At 43.6% G+C, this 19,362-nt stretch overlaps 1 protein-coding gene across 1 annotated transcript in view; it reads right to left on the bottom strand.

The window, feature by feature from the left end:
- The window catches only part of UBASH3B (ubiquitin associated and SH3 domain containing B), an 88,818-nt gene that overhangs the window by 22,485 nt on the left and 46,971 nt on the right, over positions 1-19,362 (bottom strand). Inside the window, exons 2-5 of the mRNA XM_025200012.1 lie at positions 5,761-5,818; positions 4,751-4,937; positions 3,773-3,971; positions 588-757 (exon numbers count right to left, since the gene is read on the bottom strand). Of these exons, the coding sequence (XP_025055797.1) occupies positions 588-757; positions 3,773-3,971; positions 4,751-4,937; positions 5,761-5,818 (614 nt within the window). The remainder of the gene's footprint in view (positions 1-587; positions 758-3,772; positions 3,972-4,750; positions 4,938-5,760; positions 5,819-19,362) is intronic.

Here is a 19,362-nt window from a genome sequence, read left to right as displayed (position 1 = left end):
ACATGGAGAAAACAAATGTAAAGGTGATGAGAACTGTGCCACTCAGATCATCATATTTCTTAATTATTTCTTAAGATGAGTGGGGTCAGGTTTTGAGGTGGGTGGAGAATTAGTGAGTAATTATAATTCTACTTCTAACAGGCACCATGATGAACACACACTTTCCTATTTATTTGCTCATGCATGTGCGTGCGTGCATGCATGAGGTGTGCATATGCATGGTTTTGTGTGTGTGCATATGCTTTTATGCATGGTACTGTGCTTTTGCAGGCTATATAAGTACCTAATGTATATATAGGCCATCTAGACAGACATATGTAATGTATTTGATAAATACTGATATGATTGAATGCTCGTTTGTCTATAAGGACAAAGAGGACTCCGACTCACGATCTGGGTTTGACTGCCCTGCCAGAATTTGAGTAAATTGCTGAATCTCTGTAAAATCCTTCGTGCAGGACTGTGTTTGTACAGCACCAAGCACCACGGTGCCCTGATCTCAGTTTGGATCTTCTAAGTGCTGCACAATACAAACGAAAAAGAAGATGCTGCTATTCTGGTTGATTCAGGATAAGGCCAACAATTACCTCATGATTAACGAATCTTATATCTCTGGAGAATATTGCAGCAACCCAGTCACATCCTAGCTTGACATCGATGTTCTGTGCTAATTTCTCCAGAGTGGGCAAGTGGCTTGCTTGGAAGTGATAGGCCAGTGTCACATGCAGCTGTTTCTTATGGGGCTCCACATGGGCATCTGGAATAAGGCAAAAAAATCAGGTCAACAGTGAACAACTCTTAAGATAAACAGCAGTGTCCCTCCCCCATTTCAAAGGCATTAAAGCACTCGGCTTCCCAGCACAGGGCATTTGGCCAAACTTAAAAGTTAGCAAAGGAAAACATCTCTCTGCATTACTAATGCACCACTTACCTCAGTCTGAGCCTTAAGATTTAGATTAGAGAAGCAATGGGTAGTAGTGAAGACAGGGGTGCCTTATAAAACCATATGTTAACTTCGACTGGTTCAGTGTGGTAGGAGCTCTGGCCTTGAGCCGCTGCAGGCGGGAACTCTTACAGCCCCCAGCTATAAAGTTACTAGTCTGTTGATTCAAAAGAGGCTCCGGCATCTATGCTGAAGGTCCCCGTTTTGCTCCTGTTTCATGGCCAAGGCAGAAGTCACTGCCACTTACCATACTTCTAAAACACACGTTTTTGGGATTCAGAAGATTTGGGAGGTGGATTGGGATTGGGATTGGGCAGCTCCTGTAGTTTTAAGCCCCTCTTGGTTTTGCAAGGTGCTTTGGAAAATATAATTTTCTAGCTAAAGGTAATATTTTCCCTATATTAAGAGATGAAGAGCTCTCAGCAATAAGCAACTACATGTGCCTCTGTCTGTGGCATTGGCCTGATTTTCCAAAATGAGGTATGCTACAAACTCGCATCGAGCTTGTTGTGATAATGTTGTTGTATTTTCAGTAGTCCAGGGAATATGCCAGAAGTAATTTTTTTTGGAACTTATTCAGTACCTTTGAAAATCAGACCGTGTATTTTTTTCCCCCCCATTAAAACTGTTTCCTCCTGGCCCTGGGGAACTGCATGCAAGTGTCTCTGTATGCTGGCAATGTACTATTCTGACCACCTTTAAAAATTAGATTAGGGTATATTGGGCTTCAGCAGGGACCAAGTTCATGGGAACAGACTCCTGTGAGATATTGTGCTATTTTCTCACTGGACTCTGAGAACAGCCCGTCAGCCTCTGAACATATTTAGAAAAATAGGTGTTTGAAGCTAAAGGCCACTTCCTCCCTGTTTTAGGAGTGAGAGTGCTTCTAGGTCACTATCAAGTGAAACTGCTGGGGAGTCGAGATAGCCTGCATGCATTTAACTACAGCACATACGTGTCAGTTGTGGATATGAACTTGTGTCTGTTCTACCTGGCGTTGTGGAGTGCCAGATTAGCAGCAAAATCTTCCGTGGACTCAGACGTTATAATATCCCCATGCGTATGAAACCATTATTTTGATGCATTTTAATGCAGGTGTAAGACTGTGAACATCTAAGGCTATATATGTTGCTGCAACCAGCTGGCTGCAGCTGGGATGTGGGTGGGTGGGAGCTCATCAGGGAGCAGAGAGAGTTTTCTGAAACTTTCCTCTGGCTTTGGAGCTGTTCAGATGCAGCCAAGTGGCACTCCCTGGGGACCACACGCACAGCAACACGGGATTGTGAGAGCGTGCTCTGCCTGTCCTGTTCCCTGCACCAGGAGATAAAGGAATCGGTGTGACTGCTGCACTGCCTGTTGGTCACTCCCATGAGCCGTGAGACTAGAGGATTTAAGGTAGATTTTGAATCCTTTGTACTATCTGAGTGATGAAAAATGAGGTGAGCAGGCCAGAGAAGCTACTTCACAACCTGAGGTGGTAAATTTGCTAGAAGGATGCAGCAGGGGCGGTGGGGTTTCCTTGTACTTGTGGTGAAGCTTTTCACAAAGCTCTTGTCGGCCTTTCTGACAGAAGTTTAGTAAGGAAAGTCAACGGTCTCTCAATTATTGATGGGGAAAGTTTTGTGTCAGAGTAGCTTGAGGTGGTACGCCAGGCAGGAAATGCTAAGCCTCATAGACAAAGCGCCTATCTGAAAGGTTAAAGAACCACTAAATGTCAGCTTCCCTTTCAGGAGATAACACTTCAGAGCAAGTGTGATGTGCTCTTTAAATTGAAGACAGTAGACTCTATGAAGGAGCATTAACAAACACGGCACTCTGCGGGGTGCTCCTCTCTCAGGGTCTTTTGTGCCGGACACTCTTATTTAAAAATCAGATCCCATTTCTGTGAGTGTTATTTCTAGGCAGCATCAAAACGTTTGCATCTGAAAATGCTTCCTGAGTCAGAAAGCAAACAGGCCATGGAGGATGGCATCCTAAATTATAAGAGCCAAAGCTGAATGCCACAAAGGAAGGCAAAATATCCACTTTCCTTCCCCAGGTAGGACACTGTCCTACTATGTCTTAATGCCTTTCATTAAACCAGTACTGTATCCTTTGGCTCGTCACTATATAAAATATCATGTATACCAACTGTGATGGCTAGTGCTATCCAGTAAAAAGGAGCCACTTTGAGACAGCCATTATGGAATAAGTGAGGATCTTAATAAGATGTATGTGTCGTAGCTTTTGGTATCTTAAATTATAGTTATTCATTGGGCAAAGACTGCTGTGTGTCCTATACTGGTCATTTAAAAGGGCAGCCTTCACGATCAAACTCTTTTCTGGCATAAACGACATATCTTGACAGATGGGGAATGAAATCAATTATAAGAGAAGAATATTTTTTTGGAATGATAGGGCTGAATTTAGTGCAAATAAAAAGGTGCCACACTGAGAGGCATGTCCTGCGGCCAGTTCCTTACATGGTGACTTCAGATGACATGATCTGAAATCAGAAGGGATGCTGCCCAGGCAATTGCAAGGAAAATTGTTTCCAAGCCCCTCCATGAAAGTGCCTTGTACTTGACTAGGAAAGAATACTTCTGGGGGAAAAAGGGTCAGTCTATTTTCCCTACCCAACCTTAGCCCCTTCAAACTGGGCTGCTAATATTTTTAGCACTTGATACCTTCTGATGGGTTGTAAAGTAATTAATTAATTGGAATCTACTTGGCAGATTTGAACAGCAAAGCAGATGCACTTTACCAGGCCATACTAGGAACACTGAGCACTAACTGAGCTATGATGGTCAAACCTCTAGTAACCATCTTTGATATATCCTGGCTACTCGCCTGCTTTAGTCGCAGCTTCTGCAGCGAAGTCTGCAGCAAACTTCTTGAGGATCTCAGCACTCTCCTCCTTGACAAAAAGCCCAATGAAGTTTGAAGATGTGTAGAGCTCCAAAGGCAGAGGAGTGGGGAACTTGCATTTCCATCGCATCACGGTGGCCTGCAAGGCTTCAGTGAGTGCATCGACCTTACTGTCTTCACACTGCCAAGAAATTCAGGACAGATGTTTTGTTAGGTACAGAAAATTCATTCCTGAAGGTCTGAGCTCAGGGAAGAAAGAGTGGCCTTAAGAGATTCCCTTGAGCTTTATACAAGCACCAACATGTGTGTGCTCTCCTGTTAATTTGTCACATGGCTCACAGATTATCATTGGCACCTGGCACTCTCATCCCATTAGTGGTCTCATAAAATTAAAGATGTATCATTACTTCTCTGCAGATGCTATGGTGATGACATTAGAAATGCACGTGAAGATCATTTCGATGACACTGATGCTGGCCTGTGATTTAGTGCAAGGGACCCAGATACTAAACTCTACATCTCTCCCATGGTATGCCAGTGGCTTACTGCGTGACCACAGGCCAGACACATTCCTGTCTGTGCCTTGGTTCTCTTTTATGCAAAATGTGGATAATGCTATTTTCTGCCTCAGTGGGGGAACTGGGAGGCTTAATTAGTGCTTTAAACCGATTCCTGGATCTTTTAAGACTCCAGTACAAGGCATCGTCTCCTACTCTAGTCAAATATGGGCAAATAGATTTGTCAATGGACTCCTATGATCTCATTCTGTTAAGGGAGAGAGGCTCTTGTTTTTTCTTTATGGGATCAGGCATCGAGTGATTTAGAGAAATCATCTGATTCTTAAAAATACCAAGCCATTTGCAATGACTTCAGGCAAGATAAGCTATGTATCTCCTTAACAGGGCAGTGGTAGCTGACAAATAAGGTAAAAAGTCAATGTAATGAGAAGCACTGGCTTACCATAAAGAATTGGCAAAGGGTGATGTGTGGGAAGATATTGTGAGCTTTGTTCTTCCCACAGATCTGTTTTGATTGCTGCCAGAATTCAGAAAGCTTCTGCGACAAGGGGCCAGTAGGACGCAGGTAGAGGACGTACTCCCGAGGCAGGGGGTCATCAAGAAAGGGGTCACCCACATGAGAGAACAACCTGCGAGAAAGGGAGATATGAGACGATGTGGCTGTTTCAGAGGGACAGAAACTTTCCTTAAGAGATCACTTTAACCATGCCATGGCCCAGGTACCATTAGCAAGAAAAGCAGACATTGGAATGGGATGCAGGAGACCTGTTTGGGGTCCCTGGTTCTGCCAGAGCCTCTGTGTAACCTTCACTTGGCTCTAGATTTTCAAAGCAATTAGTGATTTTGGGTGCCCAGCTTGAAAATCATTTAAAGGACAGGTGTACAGCACTGAAAATCAAATCGGGTGCTTTTAAGCTTTCTCAAGACAGCACCCCAAAATTCAGATGCCCCAAAAATGTCACTATTCACTAAGCATCTAGGGTGTAAACTCACTTCTGTGCCTGAACTCCCCTTTCATAATGCAGGGGCAATACTTCTTTCTGGGACTGGGATTACGTGCTCTACTGGGGCTGTACCCGTGTCTGTCTTTGTGGCACCTTGTGAAATAGTGCACCAATTGTGCTGGTGTCCAGTAGTGTAACAGAGGTCGGGGGGGAGGGAACTGGGGTAACAGCCTTGGGTGCTAGCTTTGCACGCCCCCACCCCCAATAAAAACAGCTGCAACCACAGAGGCGGCTGATCACATCACTGATTGGCATCAGTCGCACGGCTTCCCAGGGCATGGAGCTGCCCTGCTATGCCTCTGCTCCTGTCCTCCAGGCACTACCATGATATGAATAAGTAACAAAGTTTCCCTAGAAAACATTTCGTGTTATAGTTGGCAAGCTACTTAAAAAAAAAAAAAATCTTATCCACTGACTTAATTTTTTTTTAACATGTATTACTTCATACCAACCAGTCGCATGCTGCTTGCACACTTCTTCCGCCTGTGGATGCCAGTGCTTTTTGCCTGAGGAGAGGGGAAAAGAATATTTTGTGATTCGTCTGAACAGGATTAGACTGAACTAGTAACATCTGCTCTGCAAAGTGAATGGTGCAGTTATCATTAACACCAGAGCCAAGGCCTGAGGGCCAGATTCTGCTTTAATTGTCACTGAATAGTGTCTGAATACCACCCCCTCCCCTCTTAAAATCCATGGCTCTACATGCAGAGTAAAACATGGGTGGATTAAAGTAATCCTTACTCATGGACTCACTCAGTGCACTGCTGTCACCTCACTATGTATTATGGTCTATTTTCCCTGCACCATGCTCTGGCCTGCAGTACTAGCGGTAGGGGCCATCCGCATAGAAGCAGTCTGCCGAGGGGTAGCAGGTCCCAGGCTGGAGGTTTTCCCTCTTTCTATGGCTACTCCCTTCTTCCAGGTGAGCTGTGTTCCTTGCCAGAGAAGGAATGACTCCGGCCCTCTGAACAGCAGCACCAGAGAGATCCTAACTGGCAAGAAGAAGGGAACAAGACTCTAGTCCTAACTGAATTGAGTGTCAGGTTTGTTCTCAGCAGTGGCAACAAGAAAAAAGGGGGAACGGAGAGCATTCTGTTAAGCAAAGTGACTTCTGTAAGGCAGTGAGGTGAGAGCAATGACAGAAATGTGCTGGACTGAGTGTGCGACTGTGAAAACCCATTCACACTGTTGCTAAGACTCTCCCTTGTGTGAGCCGGTCTTTAATGCCCTGGCTCCTGGAGTCACGTGAGAAGGTGAGAATGGATGTTCGTAGCCCTCTGGTTTTTAGAAAAAAGCTACAACCCAAATGCTCCCAGAAACAAGATGACAAAAAAGGAATTAAAAAAAATCTCATGATTGATTTTAGCCAAGCTCATGATTTTTAAGGGTCTGACTCAGGAATTTTGAAGGCAAAGCTGCTTTGACAGATTTCCTCTTTTCCAGACCCCCTTGTTGAGCAGACGTGTTCCATCTCCAGGCTTTCATTGTGAAAGGGCTGCACCAAGTTATTTATAAACGCAGGGGAATATGGTTTCCACTGCTTTCAAAAATGATTTCCTGCTTCCTGCTTAACCCCTGGCTGCTCTTCTGGCATAACACATGTCAAATCAACACCTTTTAAGAGCAGTGCTGATATTGAGGAGAAGGCGCATAGGATCTGGATTTACTCTACATGCCCTTTATTAGAGAGCCTTACAACAGAATAATAATAAGCCAGTTTTGTTGCCAAATTGGTTTCTGCACAAGGACACTGACCTCTGCTTTCTTACCATTTGGCCTGGAGTGCTTTGTGATCCTGGGACATCTTTATTTCAGACCCATTGGTACTAGGGGTTTAAAATGACCTACTTATCAGTTGCTTGCTCAACTAGAGAATCAAAAAGTTGGCTATAAAAGTGCAATTATCTTATTTAGTGTCCAGAAGAGCAGAGGAAGCCTATTACCACCAGGGGGAATAAAGGAAATACAGGGGTTTGGCCTGCAAGGGCCTTCAAAAATGGCTAGGTATGTTCAGTCCCTGGTAAATTGACTGCGTCTGTGCTCTGCTGTTCCCCTTATGCCTGCATCACTCTCCCTTTTTCTTTTAATTAACAAAGTTTAAATATATATGCATAGCCAAATCACTCCATTCCCTGAGCTGTCAGGAAAATACAGAAACAAAACAATCCACTGGCATTTAATGTATGGATATTGCACCTTTTTCTCAAAAAAAAAAAAAATTCCCAGATGGAGGACATGAAGTATGGAAATGCAGGTATTTTTGGACTGGTCAATTAAGCTCTGGGACTCACTGTTGCAAGACATCACTGAGGCTGAGATGCTGACATAATTGTGAATATTATAACTAGATTTGGAAAGGAGAGACACGCTAGTGCAGTGGTTCTCAACCTTTCTAGGTTCAAATCACCTCTTAGTTTTCACTTGTTTTTTGACAAGATGAAAATAATAGAATAATTCTTCTGTTGCAAAGAACTCAGAAAGACCACAGCAGAGCAGACTATCTTTAACACCATGGATTCCTATTTGAAATCGCTATGGCTCCCTGGCTGAGAATCAGTGCTGTAGTGTATCAAGGCATAAGCTGACTTTTCACAGTTGTAAGTCAGGAGGAAATTTATCCATAATTTCGCACGGCAAGGTGCCTTTCTCTGAAGCCACTGATGTTGCCTGCTGTTGGAGGCAGGGTATTGGACTGAATGGGCCATTGGTCCAATTCAGCATGGCGATTCCTGTGTTTTGCACAACAGCTGGAGATCAAAGAGCACAGGTAGGAAAAAGTCTGAATAGCACAGACACAAAACCAGAGCTCCTACCAAAAGCACCACATGCAGCAGAGACCGTGTCATTGTCCAAGGCTGCCTCCAGGTAACCCCATCGTTGGGACTCAGTGTAGCAGTCTCACAAAGATAGAGGTGTGGAGGGGATCCCACTGACATGTAAACCTCTAGTTCCAGGAGAGGATCTTTGCATTTGAAATGCAGGGTCTTAGGGAGATGGGGCCATCTCTCCCAGGACCACACACTAGAAACATCCTGACACAGCTGTAGCATCTGATGAAGGTAACCACTCTTTCACATCTTTAGGGAATACAAGCCTCAGACAATGACCACTATTATTTTCCAGATGTTCATTTTGTTTAAGCAGCTGCCTCCATTTCGTTCTATGGTAGGACAGAACTGTATTCTGTAAAAACTTGGCTAAAGACAGGAACATCTATTCAGTTGCTGGTTGCGTTCAGATGACCCTCAGTTTAACTATTGTACATTATTATGTTATGGCTTCTTGTAAAGCAAAAACTTCCTGACATCTTTAGGCCTGAATGATCGTGTACTGAGCTGAGGGTCAGGAAAGAACTATATGCGTTTTCCTCTGAGAGTACGGACAGTTGGATTTGATGGAGAAAATGGCTTGAAATGAATGTCAAGGGTTTGGGGTCAGGACTCCTGGCTCTGGGGTGGGTTCATCTTGGTGGTTAGAGGAAGTGAACGGATCACTAATTTTCAATCTTGGTTCTGCAAATGACGCTGTGTGATAAATTGGCCGTGCCTCAGTTTCCCTATCTACCCCTAGTGAGCATTTTTGAAAGGGCTCCAAACTCCTTTCAGGGAAAGCGCTTCAGTTGTGCAGAGTGCTGCCCACATGCTAGTACGGGCATGTACAAACGAGAGAGAATAAAGCCATTGACTCAACTGCATTCCAGCTCTTCCCAACCTCCCCATAAAAACACGCTCTTGTTTTGAAAAAGGAAGAGGAAGGAGCAAGACGGTGGCACAGAAAGGGCAGGGTTGCAAACATGTGATTGGGAAAACACTTCCAAGTCCTGTTGCTGATAGACAATTGCAGCATTCCCCTAACCTTGGCACCCTGCTGCAGCCTTCCCAGCACCTGACTTCTGGAAGAATGAGCCTTGCCTGCTAGACTGGCAGGTCTACCTGGGCGTGCTTTGTTTAATACAGCTGCGCGTGACTCAGACGCTGAAATGTCCACTGTTTTCTTTGGAAAAGAAATCTACAATCTGAGGTCTCTGGATGCACGGCTGGAGTTGGGAGTGAGGGGGTAGAGCCACAGGTGGTGAAAACTGCTGTACATCCACAAATCTCTGACCCTTTCTATTAACCAAGTTTCTAGCCCTCGAGTTTTGTTTCATCCACTCTAGTTATACCGCCACTGGCTATCCTAAACAGCTCCCCTCCCTTCTCTCTTTGGTTGTTTACTAGGGCTGTGCGAAACACCACTGTTACATGACGTCTGTTTTGCAGGGACACTGTTTAGTTTCGTTGTTTCGTTTCATTTCGAAGCACTGTCCTGTTTCGTTTAGTCAACACTGTTTCACTGTTTCGACTCATTTCGCCCATAGGCTATAACGGGGAATCATGAAAATGCCTAAAATGTTGTCATTTGTTGCCTGATTCGGATGCAAATTGCAGGGGTGGTAGCTCTTTCTGCAGGCATGAAGCCTGCCACGCTTCAAGGAGATAAGTGCAGAGGTTTCTTGGAAACTGCACCTCAAATCTTGAAAGCAAAATTTGCTGGTAGCGGCAGCCTCCTGTCATCCGACATGCAGATCCGGGGGCCTGCACCCCCAGGAGGGCTGCAGGGCTGTGCCGGACTCCTCCCAGGGCTGCGGGCCCCTGGATCTGCACCAGATGCCAGGCGGCTGCAGCTCCTGCCTGGGACCTGCGCTGGGCACAGCCTGCATCCAGCACTGGGCTCCACGGAGCTTAGCCCGATGGCGGGAGGTGGACTGCAGCTCTGGCTCTGCCCAGCTCGCGCCGTTGGGCTGCATTTCAATGGCCTCGGCCGGCCCCACGGAGCAGGCGGGAGATAGGCAGGGCTGGGGCTGCGCTCCCTACTAGGCTGAGCTACATGGGGCTGCAGAGCCGCGTGCCTCCCACCACCGGGCTGCTTTGAAACTCGAAACGTTTCGAGTGCCCTCATTTCATTTCGCAGCTGTTTCGATGCTTTTCGTTGCATTTAGATTTTGCTATTTTGAGCTCGAAACGCGTTGCCAAAACGAAACACTCGGCAAAATTTGCACAGCCCTACTGTTTACACCCTTTAAAATGCTACTGAGGCACGGCTCTTCAAACCACAGACCCTACCAGCTAATGCATCTATTTCTTTTGTTTCCACAGTACTGGATTGCCATTTACATTAAAAATTTACTCCCTGCAAAGTCCCGCTTGCTTTGAAATGAGCAATTTCTCCATTGCAGAGCAAAGGCAGACAAGCTGGCTCTCACTCATTATTTACTCTCGCCAGACCCCAGAGTAGATCTTTGAAGGAGTCATGCACAATGTAGCAGGACATACGGTGCTACCACCCACCTCTCATTGACTTGTTCTTTTAATGAATCTATGTTTTCTTGGAACCAACAGCACAAATACTGCTCTGCTGGAATTGATTGCAGCTCTCTCCCCGGTGCCTTTTGTACTCAAGGGATCTCAAAGGGCGTTAGGAAAACATCAGGCTGCGAGCAACGTACTCTTGTTTATGAGCTACTTCAAAAGGTGCCTATTCCTCATCCAGTTTTTTTCAGGCAGTATAAACATTGCCCCACTCCCCATTTTAATTCTTATTATGAGAAAATACAGTGTAATACAGAAGCAAAGGCATATTGTTATCAAAGGATTTAGGGCAGAGAGGCTGTTTTCTTTAGGATTTATTTACCACTGGGAAAAGACAGAAGTGTGGAAGTCATGTCTGTTTAGCCATGATACAAAGAGTGAAGTATTTCCCCCTATTGCCCCATTCAGTGTGCACCAGCCCCAGTATGGAAGGGACTTATTTGGGATGTTCAGTCTCTGGGAGGCCAGTATTTTCACATGTGGATGCTTCTGGTTAAGCAGCTGCGTTTCTTTTCCATCATCTAAACAAGTGCCCTAAACAGTGTGGAAGCTGGTAGATGGCATGCAGCCCCTCTCTGAAAATTGGGTCACTTAATTAGGTGACTTGGGACTTGAACGCTTAACTTGAGGCACACAGGATTGATACTGTTGGCTCTGGATGCAATGGCTGGTTTTGTGATCGGGATACCTTAGGGAAGGAAACAGACTGAAATGAACTCATTTCTCAGAGGCCACCAAGCAGTCATTAAATGGTAACAGTTCCTGATCGCTGCCAGCTGTGTGTAGATTCAGGCCACAGACCTAGGTGTGAAAGGCTTCATTTAGCATTACTGATCCTTTGAGCCATCTGGTTCTTAAGCACCCGAACACAAGAAGTCATTTCATCCACCACTGAAATGCAGCCACCTCTAAGATGAAATACGGGTATCTGCTTAGCAGCGTGTGGCAACGAAATACAAGTCATGAGAAGAGAGCGAAGAGGAGCTGGATTTTTTTTTTTCTGAATGTGCCATGCAATTTAAGCATCCCAAGCCATCCGATCTGTGGACTCTCCGATGGCGGACTACACCTTAAAACATCACTGCAGTAATTTTTTTCAATTCCAAGACAGAAGGAAGAGCACTCCCTTCTGAATCACTGGTCAAACCAGACCTCAAAGTCTTACAGCCAAACACTTGCACCCTTATTTTGCAAGATGCTACAGCAGAAGCTGAATAACTGCCCAGGAATACCTGCTAAGTAAACAGCGTGCTATGCCCATTTTAACCCACAGCAGCTTAATGGAAAAGCAGATAGCCTGGCATACGATTCAGCTTAACTCATTACTATTGAAGGATTCTGGCTTCCTGCAATTTTCATAGGGAGAAAATAGTAACAGGGGAATGTCAATTCAGCTTGGAAATACATATCAATAAACATAAAGCATAATGGCAAAAACCCATTTACTTCAGAGGAAATGACTGTAATGGGGAATGATGCACTAACCATAAAAAGAACCTTCAGTCTCGGTAGCACCATGTAAAATCTTTTCTCAGTAATTGCTCGGCTTTCATGCAGTAACCCGGTTAAAAAAAAAAAAAATGTGCATTTGCTGTCAGTGATACAGGCCAGGCTAATGTACGTGCAGCTAACACACACATGTAGAAAGAACCCTCTTCTAATTCATAAAACAACCTGCACAATAACAAGACAGGAAGGGCGGGGGCTAGGGGGAGAGGTAAAATTGCTTTTGGGGAATAGCAATGCACCTTTATCAGTGGAAGAAACAGCCTGCCTGATTTGCATTTTGGAAAATAAAAACATCTATAGTTCTGAGCCAGAAAAGAACAATATGCAAAATTTGGGCAGTTTCGCTCTAGAGAGAGAATAAGGTGGTCACTAAGCAGGAATAAGAGAATAAGCTGGTCACTCATGTGGGAGACTGGCGCTTGATTTCTGACCGTGGCGCAGATTCCTTGAGCAACCTCAGGGTAGCCAGTTAATTTCTCGGTGCGTGGGAAACTGCACCTTTCAATAGACAACCCCTTGAGACCAATTGTTATGCTATAACTCAGACCCAGGCAGGAGCAGAAAATGAAACCGGTCTGTTGGGCTCCTTGGTTCCGAGTGATTAATGAACAACACGTGGGCCTAGGAACAAAATTAACTAAGAAAATGCTCTGAGCGGAGGAACAGAATACTAGCACCAGAGCTGAAATGCTTTGGACATGTCAAGGACAACTAGAGAACATTTAATTCAATGGTGCTTGACTTGAAACTAGTAAGCGAAGGGAATACACACACTAAACACATTGGTAACTAAATTGGGAAAGATACAGTTGATGCTTGTACCAGAGGGATAAAACCCCCTGGCACCGAATATGGAGTTAAAAGCAGAGGGTTTTGAAGCATACAAGAAACAGGGCATGTGAAGAGTTATGCATCTTCTGTTGTGCCCACCAAGCCATCATCAGTAGCTTATAGCCCTAACTCTTGTATTTAATAGTCCCTGCTGGGGCTGTCCTCCATGCACGTGTCTCAACTCTTTTCAAATCCGGTTATGCTCTTCTGTAATAATCTTTCCCATCTCCCTCTTGTTTTTCTTGTCAATCCTGCACAGCGTTGAGCACTCTGATTTTGATCCAGTAAAGTGCGTCTAACTCAGTGATGTTCAACCAACGAGCCAAGGCACCCAGTGGTGCTGCCAGCTCCTTTGAAAAGTGCCATAAAGTAGGAGCAGATAAGTGAGGTGGGAAGAGAGATACAGGCAGGCTCAAGCTTGTCCCTGCCTGGTCAGTCCCCCACTGTCTGGCCTCTCTGCAAGGAAATAAGCACTATAATTTATAAAATACTTCTTGACATTGTGTGCCATTCAATTTGCAAAGTTATGGAGCGGGCCTTGAGTGAGTCCAAAAAGGTTGAGAACCACTGGTTTAACCCATGGACTTCATTATAGTAATACCAAGGCAAATGTACACATACCTTCTCCTCTTCCCTGATCTGGCCGTTTCTGTATATGTAGTATAGTGCAGACTTTTTCTCTTACTGTCTTATCCTGCAGATCTTCCCTCCCACTGCAAACATATATTAAATTGCAGGGAACTCTGGGGGGAAAAAAAGGGGTCTGGGTCAACCCAAGGGATTTTGGCCCAGTATTCCAGGTTGGCTGGAGGCCAACTAAAAATGATATTTTTTATGTATTAAGTCATCCTCTAGACACTTTCTAGAGCTACCTGGATTTTTTCATCTCTGTGTTCTCAGCAGAAGGTCAAATTCTGTTCTCAGCAACAGTAACTGCTGCTTTTTTGTAAAAGAGAATTTAGCCTGTGTACATGTATGTGCACATGCCTATGCACATAAAAGCAAAAAAATATGCTACCTATGTTCTCTATCTCTGAGTTTAGCCACAATAAGTCAGCGTTCTGTACATGCACGGAGGGATTTGTGAATGAGTGCAGTCACCGTCAGTCCTGGGCAGAGAGGTGGAGACTAAAACCTCTTTTATTATGTGCCTCATGCCTATACAAATGTCTTATCTGTAACAAAACTCCTTAGAGGGACGAATTCATCATTTTAAGTAGCCCCTAAATCTCCGGTCCATAAAATATTTAGCTATATAAATCAAGTGTTGCTGCAAATGGCATTAAACGTGATGGAAAAATCTGGTTCTTTCAACGCTGAGTTTAGTTCGAAGCTAGCCAGCATGGCCGGCTGATAAATTGGAACGTGCTAGTGAACAATATGTAACATCTCCCTAGTTGCTGGCCCGCCTGTTTCAGTGGTTCTCAACCTTTCTATATTTGAGGCACCCCTCCTTAGACTCGAGGTGGAAAATTCCAACTTAGTTTTCACTAATTTTTTGACTATAGAAAAAATAGAGCAATTCTTTTGTTGCAAAGAGCTTGGAAAGCCTACAGCAGGTGAGAATGTTTTTAATGCTATGGATTCCTATTTGAAATCTTCAGGTTTGTCTTGTGAATCATGTTTGCACATAACAGTGCTAACACTGAGTGCCACCCTACAGCATCTCTGAAGGGATCTCAAGGCACACCAGATCACTGCACCCTGGGTGAGAATCATTGACCTAGTTGATAAAAGCCTACTACTGCTGACAGCTAATTTAATTATTCCGTTAGCGGTGGGATAAAAGAAAGATTCATCTGAAATGTTATTGTACCAGTCATTTTGGTACTCTAGAACAATGGTTCTCGACCTTTTCTGTACCAGGACCCATTTGTAAGCATCCATGGCAAGTCCTGAGCCCTACTGAAAGTACATGCCTGTCCCCAATTCTTTCAGACATTCTAGGTCCTTGCTCACTTGCTAGGAAAAACTGCCAAAAAGTCTATAATTTATCACTGGTCTTTCAACCAACATATCTGGATGTGAAGGGCTTTTTATGTTAAATGTCCTGAAGAGGGTATTTCTCTGAGTATTTAATATTCAGGATCCAGTCTGTGGGATCGGTGACCTAAACGATATGACTGTTTCTGTTGCTCGACTGGATGACTGAACCTCTAGAAACAGGACTTGTGAATGAAGAAATCCCTGGGATTCAGTCCCTGTCTGGTGGGTGCATGCAGTTCTTTCAGCATAGATTTTAAAAACTAAACTACATAGGGTTTTTTTTTTGCAGGCCAGAAACCCCTGCTCTGTAACATAGCATTTAGCCAGGCACGCACATTTTTTTTTCCTTTCAGTGAGCTTCAGATCCATCCTGTGAATATTACCCTAACTTTTTCTTCTGCTTTGGACCTAAAACATGGGACATAAAATCCTCCATAGTATTGAGCCAAATTATACTCATAGCATCTACAGAACTGACACGGCTAGTGGAGCATTTTCTGCTAAATTATGAAACCCACTTACAAACACGCTAGAATTTGACCAGATATTCCTAATTTAGGTCAGTGAATGTTACAAACAGGTCATTGGTTTTTAAATACCCCAGACATATTCTGAACTATGGAAACTCTCTAGTGAGCACAGAACACTGCAAGATTTCAAACTGTGCCACATCCCTCAGGTCAAAGATATATATATTACACATGACAACATGATAGGATTCAGTTTTCTTTCTCCTCCCTTGAGCAGTAGTTGCCATATATCTCAAAACCAACTCTTTAAAACCAAAGCCAAATGACAGGAAAATTGGAAACCCCATCAGGAACGGAATCGGGAAGCAAACTGTTCATGCTCTGACTCTGTAGTTATAATAATGAAAATTGTTCTTTTCTGGCAACCCAGCCTTGGGATGATTTTTTTTTTTCTAGTTATGTAACATGATCCTGTTTCACTCTTTTACATGTGCCAAGGCATTTCCTTAATCCTCTTCTTTGCCAGCTTCTTAAATCAAAGCAAAACTATGGAATAGCCTAATAAGTAATCAGGATAAATAGGACAATTTAGAGGCCATTATATGATTTTAAAGAGATGCATTCCTCCCCTTCCCTCCCCCCTTTAAATAAAGTTCTTATGTTTAAAATGAAATGGAAGGCCAGTCATATAAGACACGGGGGGGGGGATCAACCTCAGAACATATAGGTCTGATTCCAAGCTTCACTAAAAACTTCCTGTGTGATCACAAACATTTTTCAGCTGATGTAAACCTGCATAACTCTATTGATACTACCTCTGGTTCACTGCCTGTAAAGTAAAAATAACTTCTTTTTTTTCTTCTCCTTTTTTTATCTAGATTGTACACTCTGGGGGGGAAAGGGATTCTGTATTTTCATAGTGCCTAGCCCAGCTGAGATGGTTATAATACTGGTTTATAAACTGGGACTCACTCAGGATTACAATTAGCTTGTTAAACAGTCTTCAACACTGGCACACCCCTGTCTGCCAGATCCATCTGCCATCTCTCACAAATACTGGTTAATAGGAATATCTGAATTATGATAGGAAGCCTTTAGGTTCCAGTATGGCCAACCTCAAATGTGAAAACAAGTTCTATTTTAAAGCTTGCAAAATCAGGAGACTGGCTTAAATTTTTTTACAACTTTTGGTACGTATTTGTTTTCTGGGTTTGAGGTTCATCGTGCCAAGCTCTTCTCCAAAGACTTGTGGCTAGAATTTGGTTTTGTTTTTTAGAGGAAAGCTAACGTTCTCTGAAAAAATCGAGAGTCCAGATGATGGGGACTCATGAAAATAGCCACATATTAAGGTCGTGATAAAACTGAGAGAGCTAGCATCTCTGTAACAAACTGTGGTTGAGTTACAAAACATTCAGAGTTTTGGTTCAGTTAAGCATTGAGAAAAGGAGTACTAGACAGCCCAATAGTCTGTAAACGGTAGGCTACATGAATATACTAGAAGAGAAGCGGGGCAACCTCTCCATTCATTAACTTGTCTGCAGGATTTTGAACATTAGGAAAATTGTCAAAGTGCTGTGTCTGATGGTATAAGTGCTTTCAGATGTAGAGGTGGTAATAATAGTGCGTCTCCAGGCCTCCCCTACTATGGGTATTCAGTAGAGTTTGAACATTGTGCTACAAATATTTTATTTTACATAATGATGGGTTTAAATACCACTTAATATTTTGCACAGCAGCCAAGACTAGAATGACTTTCATTATTCAAGTTGTTATAGCAGTGCTGGTGATCAAGTACTTTTATCCAAATACTACTGCAATTTTTTTTTTTTTTAGCTAACCAGGATGACGATGTCTTTGGCATGAGCCAAGCAAGAGGTTTATATATGCTCAAGTGTACCATCTGGAGTCACTGTGATAGCTAGAAAAGGAAACACTTGTCATGTTGATTTGAAATAAATAAGTTCCTTCATAGTACTGAAGACAAATGCAATGTTTCTCTCTTACTGTTGTGTTTCCTATACAGAAATTACTTGGAATGGAGATTTGCTATATCGCTGTTCCTTACAACAAGTGCATCTAAGTACTAGGGCAGGATCCCATCATTGGTTGGGTTGTGATGGATCGTGGATCTGTCATGAAGCTTCTCAAGCATTGAGATGCCTCAAGAGGCTGGTTGTAGCACTTGGGACTCACTCAGGATTACAATTAGCTTGTTAAACAGTCTTCAACACTGGCACACCCCTGTCTCCCAGATCCATCTGCCATCTCTCATATAATATCTGGGCTGAAACTTCTTTCAGCCAGAGAGCCTCTTTTTTTTGTTCCACGTGTATTCAGCACCGGGCACAATATGCCCGGCTCCATGATTTGTGTTGCTAGGTCCTACTGCACTACAGAAAAGAAATAAAAATAATGACGGGAGAATGAGGAATACAGAGCTCTCCCAACTCTTGGCCGGAGAACCAAGACGAGCAGGATTTGTTAAATTCCTTCTGACGTGCCACAGCTGGACTGGATCAGAATCGCTCTTGGAGACTTCACGTAGAAAGACGCATGGGTGGTTTTTTTCCCTGCACCTATTTCATGGGGTAATCCCAAGTTTTGCTTTCATAAAAGCTCCCCACCCCCTTTGCATTTAGCAAGGTCTTTAAGGAAAAATTGCAACAATTAGCACTTTAAAGTGTCACTGTTAACATTTTCCAGCTTCTTAGGGTTTCAAAACAGGAAGTTTGGGGGCGGTGCAGTTGCTCAATTTGCCGGAGAGCTGCTGTTCTGTGAAGTCAGTTGCAAAGAGTTGCACCAGGAACTTCGATGTAAAAAATGTACCAACTCGCTGACTTTCTGGGGTGAATTTTTAGCATGATGCAAGGAAGATTTGATGTGCCATTCCAGCCAGCAGCAGTGGGAGGCATGTGGCTTTAGCTTCCCCCTACCAGACCCCTCCCTCTACAGATTTAGTACATCACCTCTCAGCTGAGGGGAAATGGTGGAGATAATGGAGATCAAAGGCTAGAAGCAAAGGATCAGTCTCTTGTATCTTGAGGGCAGGGCTGAGGCTGATGGAACAGGCTTCCAATCTGCATCCAAATTTCTGTACAGATTTTGGCTTTGGGCCTTCATCTAGGTTTCTGGGTTATCCCCATTGTGAGTGAAAGGAATGGAATATGTGGTTAGGCTTGCCCTGTCTTGACAGAAATAAAACAAAGGCCAAACTTGTTACCTAAAAAACTACTTACAACATGCAAGCAACAGAGTATCATGCTAGCGTCCCTTGTTCAGCAGGCTGAGTGCATGTATTTGAAATGAGCTGATAGATTCAAGCATAATTAGAAACCTGACACCGTGAACCCGGTTTTCAAATAAGCCATCCCAATCTTGCATTTGGGCGCACAGATTACCATCTTGAAAAGGGACCTAATTAAACATGGAAAACTTGATGAGATGCATTGCCTATGTTTGAAAATTGGTCTCTGTCAATGTGATCCTAACTTGTTTAAACAAGCAAGACCTTTCCTTGATTTCTGTAGGATGCAGAGAACCTATGTATGTTCAGCTCTTATTTTTCTTTTCCAAAATGGCTCTGTTGTATTTCTACCGGAAACTTCTGTTTATCAGGAGGGATCTTAAACTTGGAGTACACACAAGGACTTGCAACATTACTGAAAAGAGAAGGAAAATGAGAAGTGGATGCCCAGTGAGAGGCTAACCACAATCTCACATCTAAAACAGATACAAACGCAACAAGAAGGAAGCCTAAGAAATTAAGGAAGGTGGAAGGAAGAAGGGTGGGGTACTAATATGCTTGGGTGAGATGCCAAAGCAGAAACTCGAAATTGGTTTCCACGCTGGAGAACTTGATACAGATTTTTTTTTCTTGGTTTATTTTGTTTTTTTGAATAGTAAGTC

This window comes from Alligator sinensis, unplaced genomic scaffold (genome assembly GCF_000455745.1).
Source record: "Alligator sinensis unplaced genomic scaffold, ASM45574v1 scaffold278_1, whole genome shotgun sequence".
NCBI classification, from domain to species: Eukaryota; Metazoa; Chordata; order Crocodylia; family Alligatoridae; genus Alligator; species Alligator sinensis.
Note: the sequence above shows the minus strand (reverse complement) of the source record. Positions and strands in the feature narration are given on the sequence as shown.